At 40.7% G+C, this 20,495-nt stretch overlaps 1 protein-coding gene across 1 annotated transcript in view; it reads right to left on the bottom strand.

Annotated features, from left to right (window-relative positions):
* TTC3 (tetratricopeptide repeat domain 3) overlaps positions 1 to 20,495 on the bottom strand; it is a gene marked incomplete in the record, with an annotated part of 2,769,029 nt that overhangs the window by 2,462,531 nt on the left and 286,003 nt on the right. The window contains 1 exon segment of the mRNA XM_044072025.1: positions 19,671 to 19,751. Coding sequence (XP_043927960.1) covers positions 19,671 to 19,751 — 81 coding nt within the window.

Consider the following 20,495-nt stretch of genomic DNA (forward strand, 5'->3'; position numbering starts at 1 on the left):
GCCTTTCCTCATCAATGGCTTTGGTGACTGTTTCAAAAGTCAACCAAGTTTAGAAGGCATGATCTGCCTTTGACAAAGCCAAACTGGGATGGATCCAAAGTCTGCAAATTCCCTATGTCTTTATTTATGAGGTCCATTATGATCCTCTCCATGGCTTTGCAGATAAGGCTTGTCAAGCTAATGGGCCGGTAATTTCCAGGGTCGGTGGAGGCACCGCCTTTGTGAAGTGGGACCACAGTTGCAGTGCGCCACTCCTGGGTAATGATCCAGAGGTAAGACTATGATTAAACAGCTGTCCTAGCTGTGGGTTTAATTCCTCGTTGAGTTCGTGGAGCACACAGCCGGGGACACCATCAGGTCCCATGGATGCTGTGTTTTTTGCTTTGGAGAGAGCAGTTCTCACTTGGGCGTCGGAGATGTTTGGGGGGCTGCAATCGCTTGGTATAGCTATCTCCCCTTTTGCGCTGGAGCGGGGGGAGAAGTTTGCACTGAACCCGTCAGCCAGTATGTTGGCAATGTCTGTAGGATCAGTAATCTTCACATCATTTTGAACTAGTTCTGAGCATATCTGGGAGTTTCCTCCCAGGTTTCTAACATAGCTAAAGAAGGCCTTATGATTGTCTTTTGAGTCTTTAGCTATTTTTCTCACAAAATTTGCTTTGGATGATTTTATGAGAGCTCTTAGTTTTTTACTTATAGTGATCAAGGGTGTCTTACCTTTTAAGGATTTTGCTCTATCTTGTAGTTGCTTCCTCCTTTTGTTGTAGAGTTTGTTTATGGCTGGGGTCCACCAGAGTGGACGCTTGCCTTTGGTACAAAGAGTCTTTGCTTTGCTTGGGATTGCCTTATCCATGCAGTCCTGCAGGTGCTGGTAGAAGGCATTTGTAAGTGATTCAGCGGCTTGAGTACTGTTTTCCGTCGGCTCGGGGCCTTAAAGGAGACCACACTAGTCTTTAGAAGTGTGAAGTCGGCTTTCGAGAAGTTCTTTACTGTGGTCTTTTTATTTCAGGTGGGGTGGGATGAGGACCTCCAGCGAGATTAGTTTGTGATCTGATCTCACCAGTGAGGGGTATACTTCCGGTGTTGAACATTGTGCTCCCATGTTCGTGATGATGAGATCAAGTATGTTTTCTCCTCTTGTGGGGATGGTGACTAGTTGTTCCATGGCATTTGAGTTTATGAATTCCAGGAACTTTTGGGCTAGGGTGTTTGGGCTTGAGTAGTGTTCCCAGTCTATATTAGGGTAATTGAAGTCACCTAGTATGATGGTGTTTGGTGATACATTTATCCCTCTAGTGTTTTCAGGAAGGCCATGTGAGGTTCCTGAGTTTGTGAGGGTGGCCTGTAACATGCTACAATTTGCAGAGCAGTCTTGCCTATGGTTAATTGCACCTGGATGGTCTCCGATGCATCGTGCATTGCCACCAGTCTTGAGGTGTGGGTGTCTTTGATGAATATGGATACCCCCTCCTTTCTTGGTATTGTCCGGATTTTGGGGCCGGAACGCATGATAAGAGGTAAAACCTGATAGTGCTGGGGTGCTCTCAGGAGCCTTGAACCAGGTTTCTGTCACTGCACAGACATCGATGTTCTCCATACTGAGAAGGGCCTCGAAAGTGCATTTTGAGATTTAGACTTCTGGCATTGAGCAGCATTACCCTTAGTTTTTTCCTTTTTGTGTTCTAGGGTGGTAGGTTTAGAATTTGAGCCTTGCCTAAAAAGGCACTATGGGGGTGGCAAGAGCCTTTGCCAATATCCGAATCCCAGGGTGACAGGTGCAAGCCGCCCTTGCAAGCAGCGTGGCTTGTCCAGCATGTCATCCCAGGCAGACAGACATTGATCCCCTTTGAATGACACCAGAGTTTAAGCCAATTGTTAAAGCTGATCATCTTCTCTCTGTATTGTGGCATCATTCTTGGTGAAGGTAGGATACTGCTCAAGGTCAGGGTCATACCTGCCTGGGCTACATAATCAGAGAGCTCCTCAATGTCTCTTTTCATGTAGTCCAAGGAGGTACGCCTCAGGTCGCTTACACCAGCGTGGACAATGACTGAGTCATATTTGTACCTGCTGTTGAGAGACCTGAGTGCTTATGCTATGTGGCGGATTCTAGCGCCCGACAGGCAGCTTACTGTGACCTTCTCCTTACTCAGTCTGGTGAGCGGGACGTCAGTGTGTCTGACTATGGAGTCACCAATGACTAGTGTGTCTGGCATTGTGTTTGGCCTTAAGGGCTGTGACTGTTTGACACTCTGACTGTGAGGTCTATGTGTTGCAGGTGTTGTGTTCTGAGGTGGTGGTTGTTTGGGTGTCTGCTTTGGTGGCCTCTGCTGTTTTGGTAGATTTTGATCAGAGCCGAGTATGTCTTTGTGTGTTTATGTGTATGATTTGAGGTTGTGATGGTACTATGTGAGACTGGGTCTATAGTGTGTGTGGTAACCTTCTCCTCCTGACTGGTCTTGCCAGACCTATGTTGAGAGAGCTCAGCCTCCAGTTTGGCCCGATAGTTGCATCTCTCGCATGTATTTGTGTTTTGTGGGAGGAGGAGAGGGTTGTTCAGTGTACATGAGGCAATTGTAACATTGCCTCAATATTCCCAGGTTCACCAGCTGAGCAGGAGAGGACACTAGCAACTGATCCCTCGACATGCTAGAAGGACTAGACAAAAAAACTTTAAAAGAGATTCCGGGGGACGTGAGTGACCGAGAAATGGGGGTTTGCCTTTTTGGGGTGCTATCTATAAGAGTGCCATATCAAGGTAATAAGTACTGTAGGAGCAAGTGCTAGGTTTAACAGATAGAGAAAAGTCTACTTGGAGTCAAGTAGAGATGATCTTTTTAGGTATTAGAGAAAGTGCTAGTAACAGGGATGCTTAAAGGTAAGATTGAAAAGGCTCCCTTATAGGCTCCCTAAGCTGACGACAGTCGTTTCTACTTACTGTTGCCTGAGTCAATGCACTAAAAGTTTCTGTGCTCTACAGTTAAGAAAAAAAAAAAAAAAAAACAATTGCCAGTTGCTTAATAGCAACCTTTCTAAACTCATGCATATTATCTAGGTAATCCCTAATTTTCTGTTTAGCATTCTCCAGTTACTCCTCTTCCTGTTCTCTGAGATTCCCCCTATTCTGCAATACCTTAACATTTTGTCAGTCCCTCTAAATAATTCTTACTACTAAACCATATATCTTTTTTTTATTTTTTTTTATTTCCACCCCGTTTTTAAACCCCACTATCCCATTCCCTAGTTATAGTTTCAAAAGAAATTTCTATAATCTTCTCTATTAGCTCCCAAATAACTTCCACTACCCATCCCTTAAATTCTTCTCTTTTCAACAGATGTGTGGGAAAGGCCAGTGTCTCAGTTTTATTTCATTACCCTGTGTTTTCATTTTAGTTATTATTGGCACATGATCTGACAGTTACTGGGTGTGTATTAAGACCTTCAATTAAATGCAAGTTCCAGTGAAATGTGCATTCTGTCTAACCTAGCCCAGTTTTTGTATCTTGGGGAATATGTAAATTCAATCTGTACTCCTAGTACTGAACTCACATATTCCATGCCAAATATTTTCATAAATTTCTACAAAATGTATACCCTCCTTTGTTATACTTTCCCTTCTTGTCCCCCAATTTTTCACTGTTTCAAATCAAATTCCAGTCCTCGCCTGTAATATTCCTTGATGAAAGCCAATTTTCCCTAGAATTTTTTAAAGCTCCATTACAGCAGTTTTAGGTGGAAGATAAATACATACTAGTGTAATCATCCTCCTTGCCAGCAAGCCCCTTAGTACTACAAATCTGCCATTTTTTAACTTGCTCTATCACTACTGGAGCTCCTCTTGAAATTAACACAAGTACTCCTTTCTTCCATTGCCCAGGTATTCTGCTGAATAACCATCCTGAAAACCTTTCTTCATCAAATTCACACATTAAGTTCTTTCCAAGTGTCTCTCTTGTAGCATAGCTATTTGCACTCCATATTTTTAATATAATTCACTACTCTCTCTTTTTTGTATTTATATGTAAGACCATTGACAATGGAGGACATTACAGAAAGCATCACTGTATTAAAATGTTATTCCTAAATTTTGTGTAACAGCTTTTTTGTTAAATGCCTAGTTCTAGTTTTTGTGCTGCATGCATAACTGTTTAGTAGGTAGAACCTTTATACAGCTGCTTCTCGTCATATCCATTTGAGCCTATGACACATCTTATAAAACTTATTTTATTGAAAGCCCTCAAAACAAAACCAAAAAACACACACCCAATACCCTCATAAAACGTATTAACTTAATACTACCACATACAACTATGTACATCCTAAAATATTAAAGTTTTACCCTCCTAGTAGGAACAAATGTCCCAAACTGACAGCCATACTCACCGACTTGAATTAACCTAAAAGAAAGGATATCCATCATGCTCAGAAGCATTGAGTAGCCTGTGCTTCTACGTACTGTCTGGTTTTCTCTCATCTTTATAACTCTCCCAGCTGGGGAAACACCTGAATGCTTTCAGAGAACATTATCTCCTAGTCAAGTTAAGGGCCTTAATCCAGTCATTTCCCCATTCAAGAATGAGATAAAAAACATTCACTTTTTTTCCCCTCTGTCATGCTCTTTTAACCAGACTTGACTTTTTTTTTTATATATACACATTACAGTGCCTACATTTCTGAAAACTGAACAAGCAAATGGGGGGGGGGGGGGGCAGGAGCACCTGTTTACAATAGTATCCCGATTACACTTAAAACTGAGAAACTTTACATTATAGCACACACAGAAAATCAAACACTATAAAAATAGTACAATTAAGAAAAAAATCACTTACAGTTAACTTTCTCCCCCTCCTCTTCCTGTCCTCCAAGTATTTTTCTGAACATTAATGACATGAAGTAGAGCATATGCTTTAGAGTCTCCCACAAGTCCCAAAAAGTCCAATATTGCCAGATTTTATTGTTCTGTCATATTTCACAAACTATAGCTCCGAATCCCACATCTGTCAATTTCCACGCTACTTGTTTTATTCCTGTTCATCTCCATCTCCCAAACCCTGTCTCTGCTTCATTTCCAACATACTCTCAAATTCTTATAGTCAGTTTCTTGTGCTCCCTTCCATCTCTGCAGCATTTTCCACTGAAACAAAGAAAAAGGTTTCACTGGTACAGTCTCAGTGATTTTTATTACCAGATGAACAAGCAGAATCTCCTCCTGTTTCACAGCTCACATTTTGTCGGTCAAACTTCTGTATTTCCACCTTACTAGCATATACTTCATGAAAGAATGTTTTTTTTTCCCTCCAGGGAATAATATTCTGAAGATAGCTGGGTACAGCAGTTTGAATTTCATGTCTGCTTCTCTGCATTCCCTGAATAGTGGAATAAATTTACTTCTTTTCTGCCTGGTGAACGAGTAATCGTTCTCCACAAACAATTTGCTGTCGCCCACTTTTAGTGCTTTCTCCTCCTGCCACAAATTTGTCAGAATCAACTCCTCCTGCTAAGTAGGATTGCATCTTTACTATGCCATTCAATAATCACCTCCCTCTGTGGAATACCAGGTCCCGTTGCTTATTTCTGCTTCCACAAAATTAATACAGTCTGTTTCTTCCCAGTTCCTCTGGTGCAGCCGAAAATCTCAGGTTTTCCCTACATGCTCTGTCCTCTAATACTATTTTTTGAAACATCTCTTCTCAAGTAGTTTCATACTCAGCCAGCCTTTTCTTCATTTCGACCTCTGATTTTTCATTCAAAAAACAAACAGAACAAAATGTAAAAGAATGCTGTACCCCCTAAGTGTCCTGAAACGCCAACCTGGTCTTCAGGAATAAACCGAGCAAAGTGATATTAAAATAGAAATAAATTTATTGCATTATTAAAATAATAAAATGTAAGTTAAGCGCTTTCACTCGCAAACGGCCGTTATTTATCTAGATATGCATTTCTTATATAATATATTAAGATATAGTATGGTTACTACTGTCATGATTATTTGTATTTTATATATGTGTAAGGGTTGACATTGTGAGATGAATGTAGTTAATGTTATGCTACTTAGTATCATGGCATACATACATTCAATGTGTATACATCTTTAAAATAATTCAAATGCAGCACTTTGGCGCCAAAAAAGTTATTTAAATGAAACTATTCAGATTCAATGGAGTTCTGATGAAGCTTGCAGTTTGCGAGTGAGTGTGCTTAACTTACATTTTATTATTTTAATAATGGAATAAATTTATTTCTATTTTAATATCACTTTGATAGGCTTATTCCTGAAGACCAGGTTGGCGTTTCAAGACACTTAGGGGTACAGCGTTCTTTTACATTTTGACCTCTTATTTTTGCAGTTTTATCACCTCATCTGAATATCTGTTTAAAGCTTCTTTCATTTTTTCAGACTTCTGTTGTTTGAGTTCATATATTTCATCAGTGTTTCATTTATTTTAACCAGGTCTGTGTGTGGCTGTTTTATTTTCGTCTAGGTTACCGGAAGTCATGTCTGCAGCTTGCAGTGTTTTTTGATGAACAGCTGCAGTACTTTTCCAACTCAGTGTTTTTCCTCACCCTTTGCAGCTCATTTTCCTTTAGGTGCTCTGTATTCTTTTTTCCTGGCATCCAGGTAGTGCACTTAATAGCCAGTTACTGAAAATTACCCAGAAACACAAGTCCACCGGTCTTACCTGCTGAATTTCTATTTTCACACTGGGAGAGCTAGAATTAAGCTGTTACTCAATGTGCTGCCATCTTCAAAGTCCCATCCCTTGTAAAATTTTTGATGATCTCGTAAATCAGAGAGGATTAGTCTGTCAAATACCAAATATTAAAGTTTCATACTTGTGTTTAAAAATGCATTTCATTTTGAGGTAAAATCTATTTTTCATACTTCTTATGGTTCGAACAACGCATTTTTTACACCTTTCTTAAATTATCACTTAAGACACAGGCAAATATGCAATTATATTAAAAAAATTCTTACATGTTCCCAGTTAAACACATTGTACATACTCTCTTGTACAATCATCATCAGTCCAACATTACATCAATTACATAAAATTGCACACTTCCTGCCTTAATTAAACTTAGCAAGGCTTTAGTATGTTTACACAGTTCAAATCCTGTGTACCAGCTCAAAAGAATAACTTCGTTAATTACACCCATTTGCTCACCCAATATTTCTGACAAAGCACTCTAAGGAATTTTTGAAGTCTGCCAACGCATTACACTCAAAACATATGTTCCAGTTACTTCTTTCTTCCATATCACACCTCCAACATTTGCCATTTACTTGAGGAAAAAATTATTTTGAGCCTGATTGAGGTATAAAATTACCTATGTAAACAGTTCCAAACAAAAATCCTAAATATTTCAGACTTTGCTGTATACCTGGGAGCCCATATACATGTCCTGTTACTGTTCCACTGTAAATAGCTTATCCAATCTCTGCTACCAATCTTTTCTGGCCTCCTCTGATTGAATCCTATATTTATCATGCAATATTTTATATGCCCTACTAATTATCGCTTTTTAACAGCAGCTTCTCTTCTAGATTTAAAGTCTACCAGCACAGATCTTTCACTTACGACCCCCCCCCATCTCTTTCCCTTTGCCTACATTCTGATATTGATCCCTGGTAGGGAATGGAGTAAGCAGTCTAGCCTGCAGTCTAAATGCCTTTTTGACCTCTTCCCAGTATATCACCTTTCCCCTCTCTCTAGTTATTTCCTCCCGATACCTTGGTTCCTTTACCAGTTCTCAAGTAAATTCCAGTCCCCTTCTTGCCTATTCTCTGTACCCCTAATTGGAATCATTCCCATCAGCAAAAATTTCCTTTATCCATTCTCCTGCTGGCTTACTTCTTAGAACTTTATGTATTCTGCATGTTTATTCTCCATAAGGATCTGAATCCAAAATCCCACTCTCCTTATTTCTTGAATCCACCCCCATTTCATCATACTCTATTTCCATTTTGAATTATAAATTTCTGCTTGTGTTATGTAGATCAGCATCAACTCTGTAGCTGTAAAATATCTCTTCAAATCGGGTAATCCTAAACTGCCTTCCTGTATTGGAAGGATCAACTTACCCAAATTGACTCTTGCCCTTTTCCCCTCAGAGATCCTTCACCTCTTAATTAATTGTTCACAACTTTAGCTCTGGCTAATAAAAAATATGCCTGACCAGTATACAGTAAACTTTCAGTTAACCGGCACCCGTGGTAGACGCCGGATAACTGTAGTTTCTGGTTGCTTGAAAGTCGCTATTAAAAATAGGACTAACTAATACTGTACCCTAAACCATTTGTTTGGTTTGACTTGTTCTTAGGTTGGGGAGAGAGGGATTTATTCCCATCTTCCTTTTTAAAACTCTAAAAACATAAGGTATGTTTCTGCAGAAGGAAATGGAAACTGCAACACATGAAAATTGTACTGTATTTCTTTGATTATTTTTTTCTGGTTGCTTGAGTTCCGGTTAACTGAGTTTTTACTATATACAAGTAAAGGGACTATAAACATTTTCAATGCATATATCTTGCTATCCAAAAAACCTACAGCTTCCAGTTTCTCACTTTTCATATTACCTTTGTCTCTTCCCACATATCCTTAGCTGCCATAATAAAACCCTTTTATAATCCATACTCCTAAATACTTCATTTTAAAATGTCCCCATAATGTCCCCATAAATATGGGTATAAACTGCTGAACCAATTCACGCGTCACTACATAATTTACATCTATAGCCTTTCTTTCACCTTCACTAATTTTACATCACAAAAATACTTAAAACCGTCTCAGAAAGTTCCACAACACTGAGATGTCATGTTCAGGTTTCATAAAGTACAAAAATATCTTCTGTAAATAAAGTCAAATTTTCTTGATCATACCAATTATATCCTTGAATTTCTGTGTCTTTTTCTTTGACAATGGCTCTAAATATAAAGCAAACAGGAAAGAGGATAACTCTCTTCTGGTTCCTCTGTTTAGACACAACTTAGGAGAGAGGAACCTTCCCACTTGAATTCTTGGCTTCGATCCCTCACACCCTCACGATTAACCTTATTGTATCCAGGAACCCTATTAAAAATCCCCAGATTGCACTGTCAAACACTTTCTCTGCATCAAGACCCACACAACAGCAGTAGCATTTTCTTATATTCTACTTCCCTCAAGATCATCAATGTTCTATTAATGTTGTCAAATGTTTGTCTCCCCTCCACAAAGCCATGCTGATTCATATCAATTTTGGCAAAACCTTTGCCATTCTTTTAGCTACTACAGTCAACCATTTTATAATCATGGTTTAAAACTGAAATGGGTATATTTGCAGTAGAATCTGATGGGTCTTTACGTTCTTTTGATGTTACAGCTACCTCAGCTTTCTTCCAGGATGTTGGCGCTTTCCCTCCTTTTAAAATGCTGTTAAACAAAAACCGTCCTGATCTTTACCACTTTCTTCCCACCTAGCTTCTAAACTTCCACAGGAATAGTATCTGTGCCTGGAGACTTTTCCTATAGACTGATTATTCATCACCATTTTTATCTCGTTTCCTCTTAACTATTAATTGTTGAGCCTCATATACCTCTAACCTTGGCATACTTACATATTCCATAAATGTTTTCATTTGTGCTCTTTGATTACCACATATCTTTGCTTTATATACATTTTCATAACTTTCAGAAATATCTCTAATACCTCTACAGGACCTCTTGTTATAGGCTCCCTAAGTTTGGCAATAACCCTTTTTACGTTACCTAAATCATTGTGCTCAACGTTTTTGTGCTCGAGTTATCAAAACTTTTAGTTATGTACTTACCATAACTTTAGATGTTTGGGATCCATCTCGCCTACATAAGTTGCTTAACAGCTATCTTTAAACTCATGCGTATTATCCAGATACTCCCTTATTTTCTCTTTAGCTCTTTGCAATTGTGGCTTTTACGGTTCAAAGAGATTCCCCTTATTCTGCAATACTTTAACCTTTGTCAGCCCCTCTAAAAAAAATTCCTGTAGTTTCTTAACCATACTTTTTTTTATTTCTACCCTATTTTTAAACTCTACTTTTATTTTATACCACTCACTAACTTTTGAAGAAATTTCTACCTTTCTTAATAACTCTAAAATTTCCACTACCCATTCCTTAAATTTCTCCGTCTTTAACGGGTAGGTGGGGGAAGTGCCTGTCTTTCATTTTTGCTTCATTATCCTGGATTTATGTCTCAGTTTTTATTGCCGTATGACCTGAAGTAGCTACTGAATGTGTACTGAAGCTTTCAATTAAATGCACATGTTCTTGTGAAATATAATTTCTGTCTAATTTAGCTAAATTATTGTACCTTAGAGAATAATACATAAAACTCCCTCCAAGAGTTCCTACAACTGAAATCATGTCTTCCATACCAAATATTTTCATAGATTTCTTCAGAAATCTAGCCGCTTTTGTCATTTTCCCTTCTAGGGTCCCTCTGATGCATCCTCCCAATTGCAAATCAATATTCAGTCCCCACCTACAAGTAATACTCCCTGCTGAAAGCAGATTTCTCCCAAACATTTCTTAAGTTCCATTATAGCAATTTTTGATGAAATATAAATACTTGTCAGCATAATCCTCCTCCCTTGCCATTAGCGCCTGACTGCCACATACATACCATTACTGCCTATACTTCCCCGTTCTATCACTATTGGAGCAGTTAGGTATAAGTACTCCCCTTTCCTTTGTCCCTAATATTCTGTAGAATATCCATACTGAAATTCTTTCTTTATCAAATTCACATGCTGATGCTCTCCAAGTGGGTCTCTTGCAGCATTGCTATTTGCACTCTGCATCTCTTAATTCAATGCTCTTGCCTTTTTGACTAAACCTTTGAGGCCATTAAGTAACAAAATAATATGGATAGTGTAGTCATTATGACAAGTTATTATCCACACGTATTAAACTTGACAGCTTTTTTAAAATATCTATTTCCAACATCTGTATTACGTGCACACACTGTTTGGCATGTTAATCTTTTACAGAGTTGTTCAGGTCATCTCGATTTGAATGTACGTCACATTTTTCAAGACTTTTTGCTTTAATAAAAAAAAAAAACTCAAACACACCCCAGAACACCCCCAGAACCTATCGCCTTAAAACAAACACACAAAACTGTACATCTTCAAATAATAAAGCTTAACCCTCTTGATAGAAACTGTTCCAAATCGGCAGCTACATCCACAGGTATTACCTAACCTAAAATTAAGGTTATCCATGCTACAGCACATGTTGCAGATGTGCTCCCACATACACCAATTACTATCTTTTCTTACATCAACTTCCTCTCCCATATGCGAAAAACAACCTGTATGTTTTCAGAAAACATTATTGTTTAGCCTTAAGGGCACTGGCTCTCTGTAAATAAAACTAAATTGTATACTGTCCTAGTAAATGCAACTAAGCATTTAGGCTATGTGGGTATCTGCTCTTATTCACTTCTAATAATTTTAAATTTTTTTACTGAACTGCTTGCCTATGCACCTTTTAATGATGCATTTCCCTCAGCAAACTTTTAGAACTCTCAAATTTATTACCAGCACCTGTAGTCAAGCTCGTCTCCAAGGAAACGTAATAGAATGTTAAACTGTCTTCAGCTGCTTATTTCTCAACTCACACTTAACATTTGCTAAAAGAAAAATAATGCATTTACCATGCTTTCTTATTTTGCAAACCCACATGCTTACACAAAAAAATAACACTTGTTTTTAGGTTAAGCTAAGGATATTAATCCAGACATTCAACTACGTAAATGAAAGAGAAAACATCTCAACTCTAAGTATATTATAATCAGTGCAATTTTACACCATTTCCCACCCTAACAGCCTAAGATTACAACATATTAACTTAAACAAGCTTTTGTCCAGTCTTTCTTCTCTTTTTACACTGTACAGCCTACATTTCTTAAACTAGAACAAGTAATTGTTAACTTTAGTATCTTTAACAAACAGAACATTCAATGAAGACTCACCCTCACCCCCTCATTATAGATACCAGACTACATACTACACAAATCTGCGTTACTAACATGCAATCTAGATCATGACATGTTTAATACAAAATAATGTTAAAATTTTTTTTTTACTTAGTTACTTTTGTTTTCTTTTAAGTGTGCTAAATATTAACATGAAGTAGGTATATGCTTTTCAGTCCACTCAAGTTTAAGAAAACCGATGAAAGTCCAATCTTTTTAAGACACTTTTTCCTGTACAGCCATATTTCACAAATGTAATTAATGCTTTGTAACATCACAGCTATTCACCAATTCCTGTGTTTCCAGTCTTCTTCCACATGTTCATCTCCATCTTCCAATATCAGACTCTGGTTCAAGCCCAAGTTACTCCCGATTCTTTTGTCATTTAAGCATTTTCCTTTGAAACATTGGAAAAGGTTTCACTGGCAAAATTTCTCTATGAGCTTTTTTGTCAGAAGAATGAAAATCAGAGCCCCCCCCCCACCCATTTGATGGCTCACTTTGTTGGACAAACTTTTGTATTTCCTCCTTACCTTGTTCTGAATCAAAAAGTGCCTGATATTCCAGGAAAAACATTTTTGAAGCCAGCTAGATACAGCAACTATCTCACACCTGTCTCTCGACATTCCCTGATTGCCAAGATAACTTTGCTTCTCTTCTATCTGTTGTATAGTGAATAATCATTTGTCTCCAGTTTTTAACACATTACCCTTCTGCCACAGTTTTGTTAGGATCAACTATCTGCTGGTATGACTGCATCTTTACTAACACTGGTCTTGACAGATTTTTCATTGCCAGGTTTGGAGCACACACTATGTGCCCTTTCAATTAACAAATCCTGCCTTGTAATAACTTTATGAAAGCACAAATAAGCAACTAGACTTGTTAACAGTCTGTTCCTTCCAGTTACTGCAGTACAGCAGAAAACAGGTTTTCCCTACGTGCTCTGTTCTCTAATTCTACCATTTTTTGAAACATTTCTTCATCATACAAAGCTAATCTTTTCTTCTCTTTGATCTCTGATTTTTGCAAGTTTTATCAGTTCATGTGAAAGGCTGCTTAAAGCTTTTTCCATTTTCCAACCTTTTATTTAAGTTGATATAACCCTTCAATATTTAATTTTAATCAGCTCCGAGAACATTTGACTTTTTTTACAAATTACTGGAAGCCATCTCTTGTACCAAAGATGGAGCATGAATTACTTCTTGATGAATAGCTGCAGGATTTCTTCCAGTCAGTATTTTCTCTTCACTTTTCAAGATGATTTTCTTTCAGGCTAAATTTCTTCTTTGCTGGCATCCACACAGTGTACTTACGAGTCAGTAAGTGAATTTTACCAAAGCTGGCAGAACTACTAGCCCCTATCTCAGTTTCTTTTTTCACACTGGGAGAGCTGGAATTAAGCTGTTGATCAGCGTACAGCCATCTTAGAAGTGTTTACTAACATTCTAAGCAAACTGGAATAATATCTGAAAATTGCTCCTTATCCTAGGCCCTTGTCCCCTCATTACCTTGGCTATGTCCAAAATTCTTGAGGAAAGAAGTTGACAGCTGGAGTCCCAAGCAGTAGACAGAAAGCTGGTGCTAGTATTCGCTCATTACTTAATAGCCACACGAACATACTAAATAATTTTCTACTTAAGGTATAAAGTATGGGAACTTTCCAATTACTAAGTTACGTTCAAGATTTAAATCACAGAAGTGGAGCAAAAAGTACAGTTGTGTACACTTAGAATAAATGTAGATGCTAGAGTGTCTTCACTGTTGCAGTCATCACATATGGGTCATCTCTGCTGGGGTAGCCCTCAGCCAGCCTGAGTACCAGAAACTTAGTATTTCTGTGTCGGTTGCTGTCGCTTGAAGACTGACGTCAGGTCGTCAGGGGTATAAAGGAAGTCAGCCAATGCCATTACATCAGTTTTCTTGCCCCAAACTAGGAGCCCAGGTTCTGGTGGAAGTACCCCACCAGCGGAAAACATATCAATATGTCCCTTCTAGGGAAAGGAGAACAATAAGGAAGAAAGGTAAAAGGAAAAAGAGGGAAGGAGGGAGGGAAACCAAGACTGCAACAGTGAAGACACTAACATCTACTAAGTGTACACATCTGTACTATGTTCTTCATGTTTCACTGTTGCAGTCATCACATTTGAGTAGATTCTCAAAGCTGAGGAAATGGGTGGAGGCAGTCAAGGAAGCTAGGGGCTGGCTAGCATGGCCTGCAAGACTGCAGAGGCAAAACGTGACCTGGATTTAGAGAAGAGAGGCAAGTGGTAAAGTTTGGTAAAGGTGTGAACAGATGTCCAGGTGGCAGCCTCCAGGATGTCCCTGGTAGGGACCCCTCTGAGGAATGCTGCAGAGGTGGAGGCTGCTCTGGTGGAGTGGGTCCTAACCCCCTTGGGGGGAGGCTTGCCATGCTGCTTGTTGCAGAAATGGATGCAGTGTGATATCCATTTGGAAATGGTTTCCTTGGAGATGCCTTGCCCTCTGACCCGAAGCAAAGCTAACCAGCAGTTGATCAGATTTTCTGAAGGGTTTAGTCCTGTCCAGATAGAATCTGAGCTGTCTGTATACATCTAGAGAGTGCAGAATCCTTTCCCCCTTGTTTTGATGGTTAGGAAAAAGGTGGGCAAATGGATGGATTGGTTGAGAGCCATACTGGATACCACCTTGGGCATGAAGGATGGATTAGTTCTGAGGGATACCTATCTGCATGGAAGATGATGAAGGGGTTCCACTGACATGAGTGCTTGCAGATCATAGACTCTTCTGGCTGAAGTGATGGCCAGGAGGAAGGCTGTCTTCTAGGAGAGAAATTTTAGCTCTGCAGAAAAAGCTGGTTCGAATGGAGGCAGGGTGAGCTTTTCCAAGACAAAATTAAATTCCATGGTGGTGTTGGTGCCCTTCTGGGGGGGTCTCAAGTTATTAGCCCCTCTGAGGAACTGCTTTATCAGAGGGTGTAAATAAAGAGGCTGCTCAGTGGAAAAATGAGCGGAAATTTTTATAGAGGAGAAAGAGATACCACTGTGTAGTAGGTCAGCTAAGTAGTCCAGGATGAGAGGGATGGAGGGCTGTGCCATACTGGCTCCCTTAACCTGGATCCAGGTGAAGAACCTTTTCCATTTATCTGCATAAGACTTTCTGGTGCTAGGGCGTCTGGCCTCTCGGATAACATCCAGAACCGGTTTACTGAGGGCAGATTGGTCAAGGGTCAGGACATAAGCCAAGCTGCCAAACTGAGTGTCTGCTATTGGGGGAGCATGAATTCCCCTGCCCTCTGGGTTAGGAGGTTGGGAACCTGAGGAAGATTCCATGGGGGCAGTGGGAACAGGCTGCGCAGCAAGGGGTACCAGTGCTGTCTGGAGCTATGAGAATGGTCCTTGGTTTGTCCCCCCTTATTTTGATCTGATGATGCCCTGAAGTTGTTGGGTGAAAGCGCTTAGTACCTTGTTGTTTCGTTGTTTTCATTGTTTTATTTAATAAATCAGTCTTTTACGGTTCGCTGTGTGGCTTTTTGGTTTTACAATTTTGTTCTTCTTTATTTTGATCAGTACCTTGGGAATGAATGAGAGGTAGGGGAGAAAGGGCATAGACCAAGAGGTTTATCCAGGGGTAGGATGGGGCAACTACTTTCCATGTCATGCAGTGATGCTCCCTGGTGCAGAATTTGCTGAGCTGATGGGTTGGTGTGGAATGCAAAGAGGTCAACCTCCGAGGTTCCCCATTTCTGAGTTATTAGTAAGAAGGTGTTTCTGTTGAGCTGCCACTCGTGGAGGTCCAACAGCTTTCTGCTTAATTGGTCTGCCAAGAAGTTGAGAGCCTGGGAGGTATTGTGCTAACAGGTGTAGATGCATGAAAGAGGCTGTGAACCAAAGTGTCAGGGCCAGCCTGCACAGCGGGTAGGAGAGAGTCCCTCCCAGCTTGTTGATGTACCATATCACTGTGGTGCTGTCTGTTCTGATCACGACAACCTCTGGAGAGAGAAGCGGTTTGAAAGCTATCAAGGCCTGCTACATAGCCATCATCTGGTTTAGACTGATGTGTGCTGGGGGTTCCATTGGCCCTGTATGCACCTGCCATCCAGGTGTGCACCTCATACGTAGTCTGATGCGTCTGTAGTGAGGGTCTGGGCAGTGGGATGTGGGGAGAAGGGCAGTCCTTTATTGTTGGAGCAGGCTGTTGCCCACCAAAGAAATTCCTCCCTCAGGCAAGGAATAATAGGTAAAAGAGTTTCCAGATCTTGAGTGTTGACACCAAAGGCTCTTTAGGTACCACTGAAGTTTCCTCATATGCAGTCTGGCATATGGAATAAGGAGTATTCAAGATGCCATGAACCCAAGGGCTTGCAGGATTTCCTTCCAGAAAGCTGGGGCATGGTGGCCAGTTGAGAGAAGTAAGCTGATAGGAAACTGTTTCTCTGGTGTTAGGCATCCCATCTGGGATGCTGTGTCCAGACTTGCTCCCAGGAAGATTATCCTCCTGGTGGGTACCCGTTTGGATTTCTTCTCGTTGATTGTGTACCCTAAGGAGGTTAGTAGATGCTTTACAAAGGCCAGGTCTTTGAGCAGCTTTTCCTGGCTGTCTGCCTGAATAAGGCAGTCGTCTAAGTAGGGATAAATGTGAATATTTCTTTGAGTGCAAAAAGCAATTGCCGGAGCCAGGCATTTTGTGAAAATTCTGGGAGCAGTAGATAAGCCAAAGGGAAGTGCAGAGAACTGAAATTGCCGAGATCCTGCCCTGAAGCAAATTTATTTTCTGCAGGACTCTCTGATGGGAATGTGGAGGTAGTCCTCTTAAGTCCAAGGTGACTAGCCAAGCGTCCTTGGACAGCATGGGTAGCAGCTGCTGGTGGGTGAGCATTTTGAATTTTGGGATCACCAAGAAGGTATTTAGAATGGACAGATCTAGGATGGGGCGCCAGGTGCCCTCTTTTCTGGGTACGAGAAAGTCTGGAGTAGAAGCCTTGGCCTATCTGCACTGCAGGAACATGTTCTACTGCTCCCAAGGAGAGCAGGGTGTGGATTTGCTTTTGATCCTCTGCCCACTGATTTGGTGGGATATCTGGGAACCCTTTGAGGGTTGGAAAGAGAATTTGTACCCCTGACACACAATGTTCAGAACCCATTGGTCCTTGGTAATGGTGGCCTACGTGCTTGAGTGAAAGGAGAGTCTTCCTCCTAGAGGTAGGTGATGGGCAGAGGTGAGGTAAGGAGGGGGTGAGTTCATTGTGAGTTTTTGCCATAAGGGGGTGGCTTAGACCTCCCTGATTCTGAAGTGGAGGCAGTCCACTGCTTACATCTCTACAACCCATGGGACTGCTGTCTTGTAGGTCTGTTTCCATGGGGCCTAGGCTGGCCTTGTTTACTAGGTGCAGGAAAGGACCAGTGTTTGGAAGGAAAATGCCTCCTGAACATAGGGAGCTATACTTGTAAGAAATCTTTAACAGTCTGCATAGATTTTGCTTTTTCTTCCATCTTTTTTAACACCTCTTCTGCTTTAGTACCAAATAAGTTATCGTTGTGCAAGGGTGCATCAAAAAATTTTGATATGACATGGTCTGGCAGGGGTTGTTCCTTAAGCCATGCATGTCTTCTAATGACAGATCCAGTGACTGCTGCCCTGCAAGAAGCTTCTAGGGCATCAAAACCACAGTGCAAAGTGTGTTGAGTTACTTGACCAGCAAAGTGCATTAATTCCTGTAACTGTCTAGATTCTGCCCATGCAGGAAGGAGATAATTTTCTGTTTAAGGAGTTCTAAGGTATGTTGCCGATATTTAAGCATATGGAACTAACAACTGAGTGCCCTGATAGCAAGAGTAGCTGAGGTGTATACTTTTTTACCCCATCTGTCCAGAGCTCTGGAATCCCTGTCTGGGGGGGGGGGGGGATTCTTAGCTGAAGTAGCTTTAACCCCTTTTGGGCCTTGAGTAATGATCTCAGGGTCCGTTGTTGGGTTTTTAGAGAGATATCTGTGAGAGTCAGGGACTCTGTAGTACCTGTCTGACTTTCTGGGAGCGAGAGGAAGGGCATCTGGAGTAAAGCTGGATTTAAGGAAGACATCTACCACATCTAGGACTGGGGTGGATGGCTAAGGGCTTGTGCTGTGCAAGGTCCAGGAACTGAGACTCTTTTTAGACAGAGTAGTCTTGACTCTCCCATTTGAAATGTTCCCTTAGCGTATGCAGGGCTTCCCAAAAGGAAAAATCCTCTGGTGGAGAGACTGAAGGAATAGATTCCACTGCATCAGAATCCTCATATGTAGAGAGGGGCTGCATGTCTTCATAGTCAGATGCTTCAGGATTCATCTGACTTTTGTTCAGACAAAACTTCTGGAGACAGATCTCTTTCTTTTTGAGGGAGTTGGGTGGCTTCCCCTAATCAGCATGATAAGGTCCTCTGCCATTCTAAGCATTTGTGACCAAGGCAAGGGAGCAGGTGCCAAATAATGGCTGGAAGGTGGTTTCTTGAGGGTGGTTCGACCCTGGGCCTAAGGAACTCGGTTGGTTTAGAAAGAACAGTAGCCGTGAAAGAAGGCATCGGTTTAGGTCTGGATATGGTGTTGCGAAGGACTTCCTTGGACGTCTGTGCCTGCACAGCAGCTCCGGACCCATCCAAGGTAGAGACGACCGCAGGCTGCCTTCCTTTATACAAATACAACACCTCCACTCCTTCAAAACACCAAAATCATAAATTTGTAGGAAAACAGGAACACATCCACTGTGAGTTTGAAATTCTTTAATTCTGGTACCTCGGCCTTCGCCTTCTCCTGGAATACATTTTACTACTTCAAACACCACCCTTTTTATATATCATGCTTAATTGAATCATTGAAGCACATTAACCCAATGATGCTAATTAATGCTACACCATTATGGACTACATCTTGGAACATTTCTTTTTAAATAAAGCTACAACATACTGAACAACATCTTAAAATGATTCTTAAATCAGTGCCTTCCTTTATACCCCTGACAACCTGACGTCAGTTTTCAAGCAACAGCAACTGATGCAGGAATACTAAGTCTCTGGTATTCAGGCTGGCTGAGGGCTACCCCAGCAGGTATAACCCAAATGTGATGACTGCAATAGTGAAACACGAAGAACATCTTGCAGGCTCTAAGGGCTAGGTGTGTTCTTGTGCTGGAGCATTCTACATATATGCTGAGACATCTCCCTCCCACCACAACCCACCTAAGCATAACAGTTTCTGAGAAGAAAACATGCAGAATTGGAACAGAGATCAACACAACTTAAGACCATCCAACCCTTAACAAATGCTCAAAATATCAGTCAGTTAAATGTATAGTCACAAATGAATTTCTGCAACAGTCAGGGAATGCCAAAAGAAAGCTTTCCAAAACTGATCCCAAAGATGTACTCAGTTACTGATAAACTAGAAAATTGTTTCAAGCTCAAGTCAATTTGTATTGGGTCCACACCAAACAGGTCCATTTACAGCAAAGTAAATATTTAATTAAAAGAACGAGTAAATTGTGTAGCTTGCTGCTAACCATGGCAGATTCCATAAACAGTTCTTGGAACAAAGCTACTCACCTAATGCATAGCTTAAAGCATGGAAAGTCCACCACTACATATGACAAATACAGCACAAGAAATGCAGGCAGTTGGTAGATGAAACAAATGCAACTGACAAGCTGTTTACTTTATTAGTACCTCAGGTTGGCCAATTCCAAGAAGGGCACTGGCATGTCCATAGAGAAGAACAACATAGTCGACAGTAACAAGTTTGACCTCCTAAATTAGAAAACAAAGAGTCAGACAATCTGAAACAGTTCAACTTATAACAAATGCCACTTTCTTAATTTAGACAAGCATCAAGATAGGAATTTTAACGTTTTATCAAAATACAAGAATGCAAATTACTTACCATTACAGGTTCCCAAGTTTAACGGTATATAATCAGGTATCATAGGTTCATACTAGGCTATCTGCCCTGGGGCATTTATAAGCCAGCCCGATTGTGTTTGGCTTACGCCACCCCTTGATTTGAGTATACTGTGCCCTTTTTAAAGTTTAGTTTACTGTGCCTCTAGTGACATGGAAGTAATCCCCGGGACAAACCTACGATCCCCCATCCACTCATCAAGATTCTTCTTGAAGAGAGTCAGTGAGGTGCTCTGCCCAACATGAATTGGAATTCTATTCCAGAGCGAAGGGAGCCTCTGGGTTATGAATCTGTCCCTCCAGCATGTTCTATTTATTTCTGTGCTGAGGTTCAAGTCCCTCGAGCGCGTGGCTCTAAGGGATTTAGATTTACTGAGGTGGAGCATGTCCATTAATTCTGGGTTGGACATAGCTTTATATGTCAGGCATAGATTGCATCGAAGTAGGCGGTATGCAACTGAGCAGAGCTGGAGTTTTTTTTAACCGAGCAGCACATGGCATCTGTTTGAGTCCCTTGATCCTCCTGGTGAGGTACTTTTGGGGTCTTTCTAATTGCTGCAGGTGTCGGGTAGGGTACATCCCAAAGGGGGCATT

The sequence above is a fragment of the Protopterus annectens genome, chromosome 5.part0, assembly GCF_019279795.1.
Source record: "Protopterus annectens isolate FY-2018-M chromosome 5.part0, PAN1.0, whole genome shotgun sequence".
Classification (NCBI taxonomy): domain Eukaryota; kingdom Metazoa; phylum Chordata; order Ceratodontiformes; family Protopteridae; genus Protopterus; species Protopterus annectens.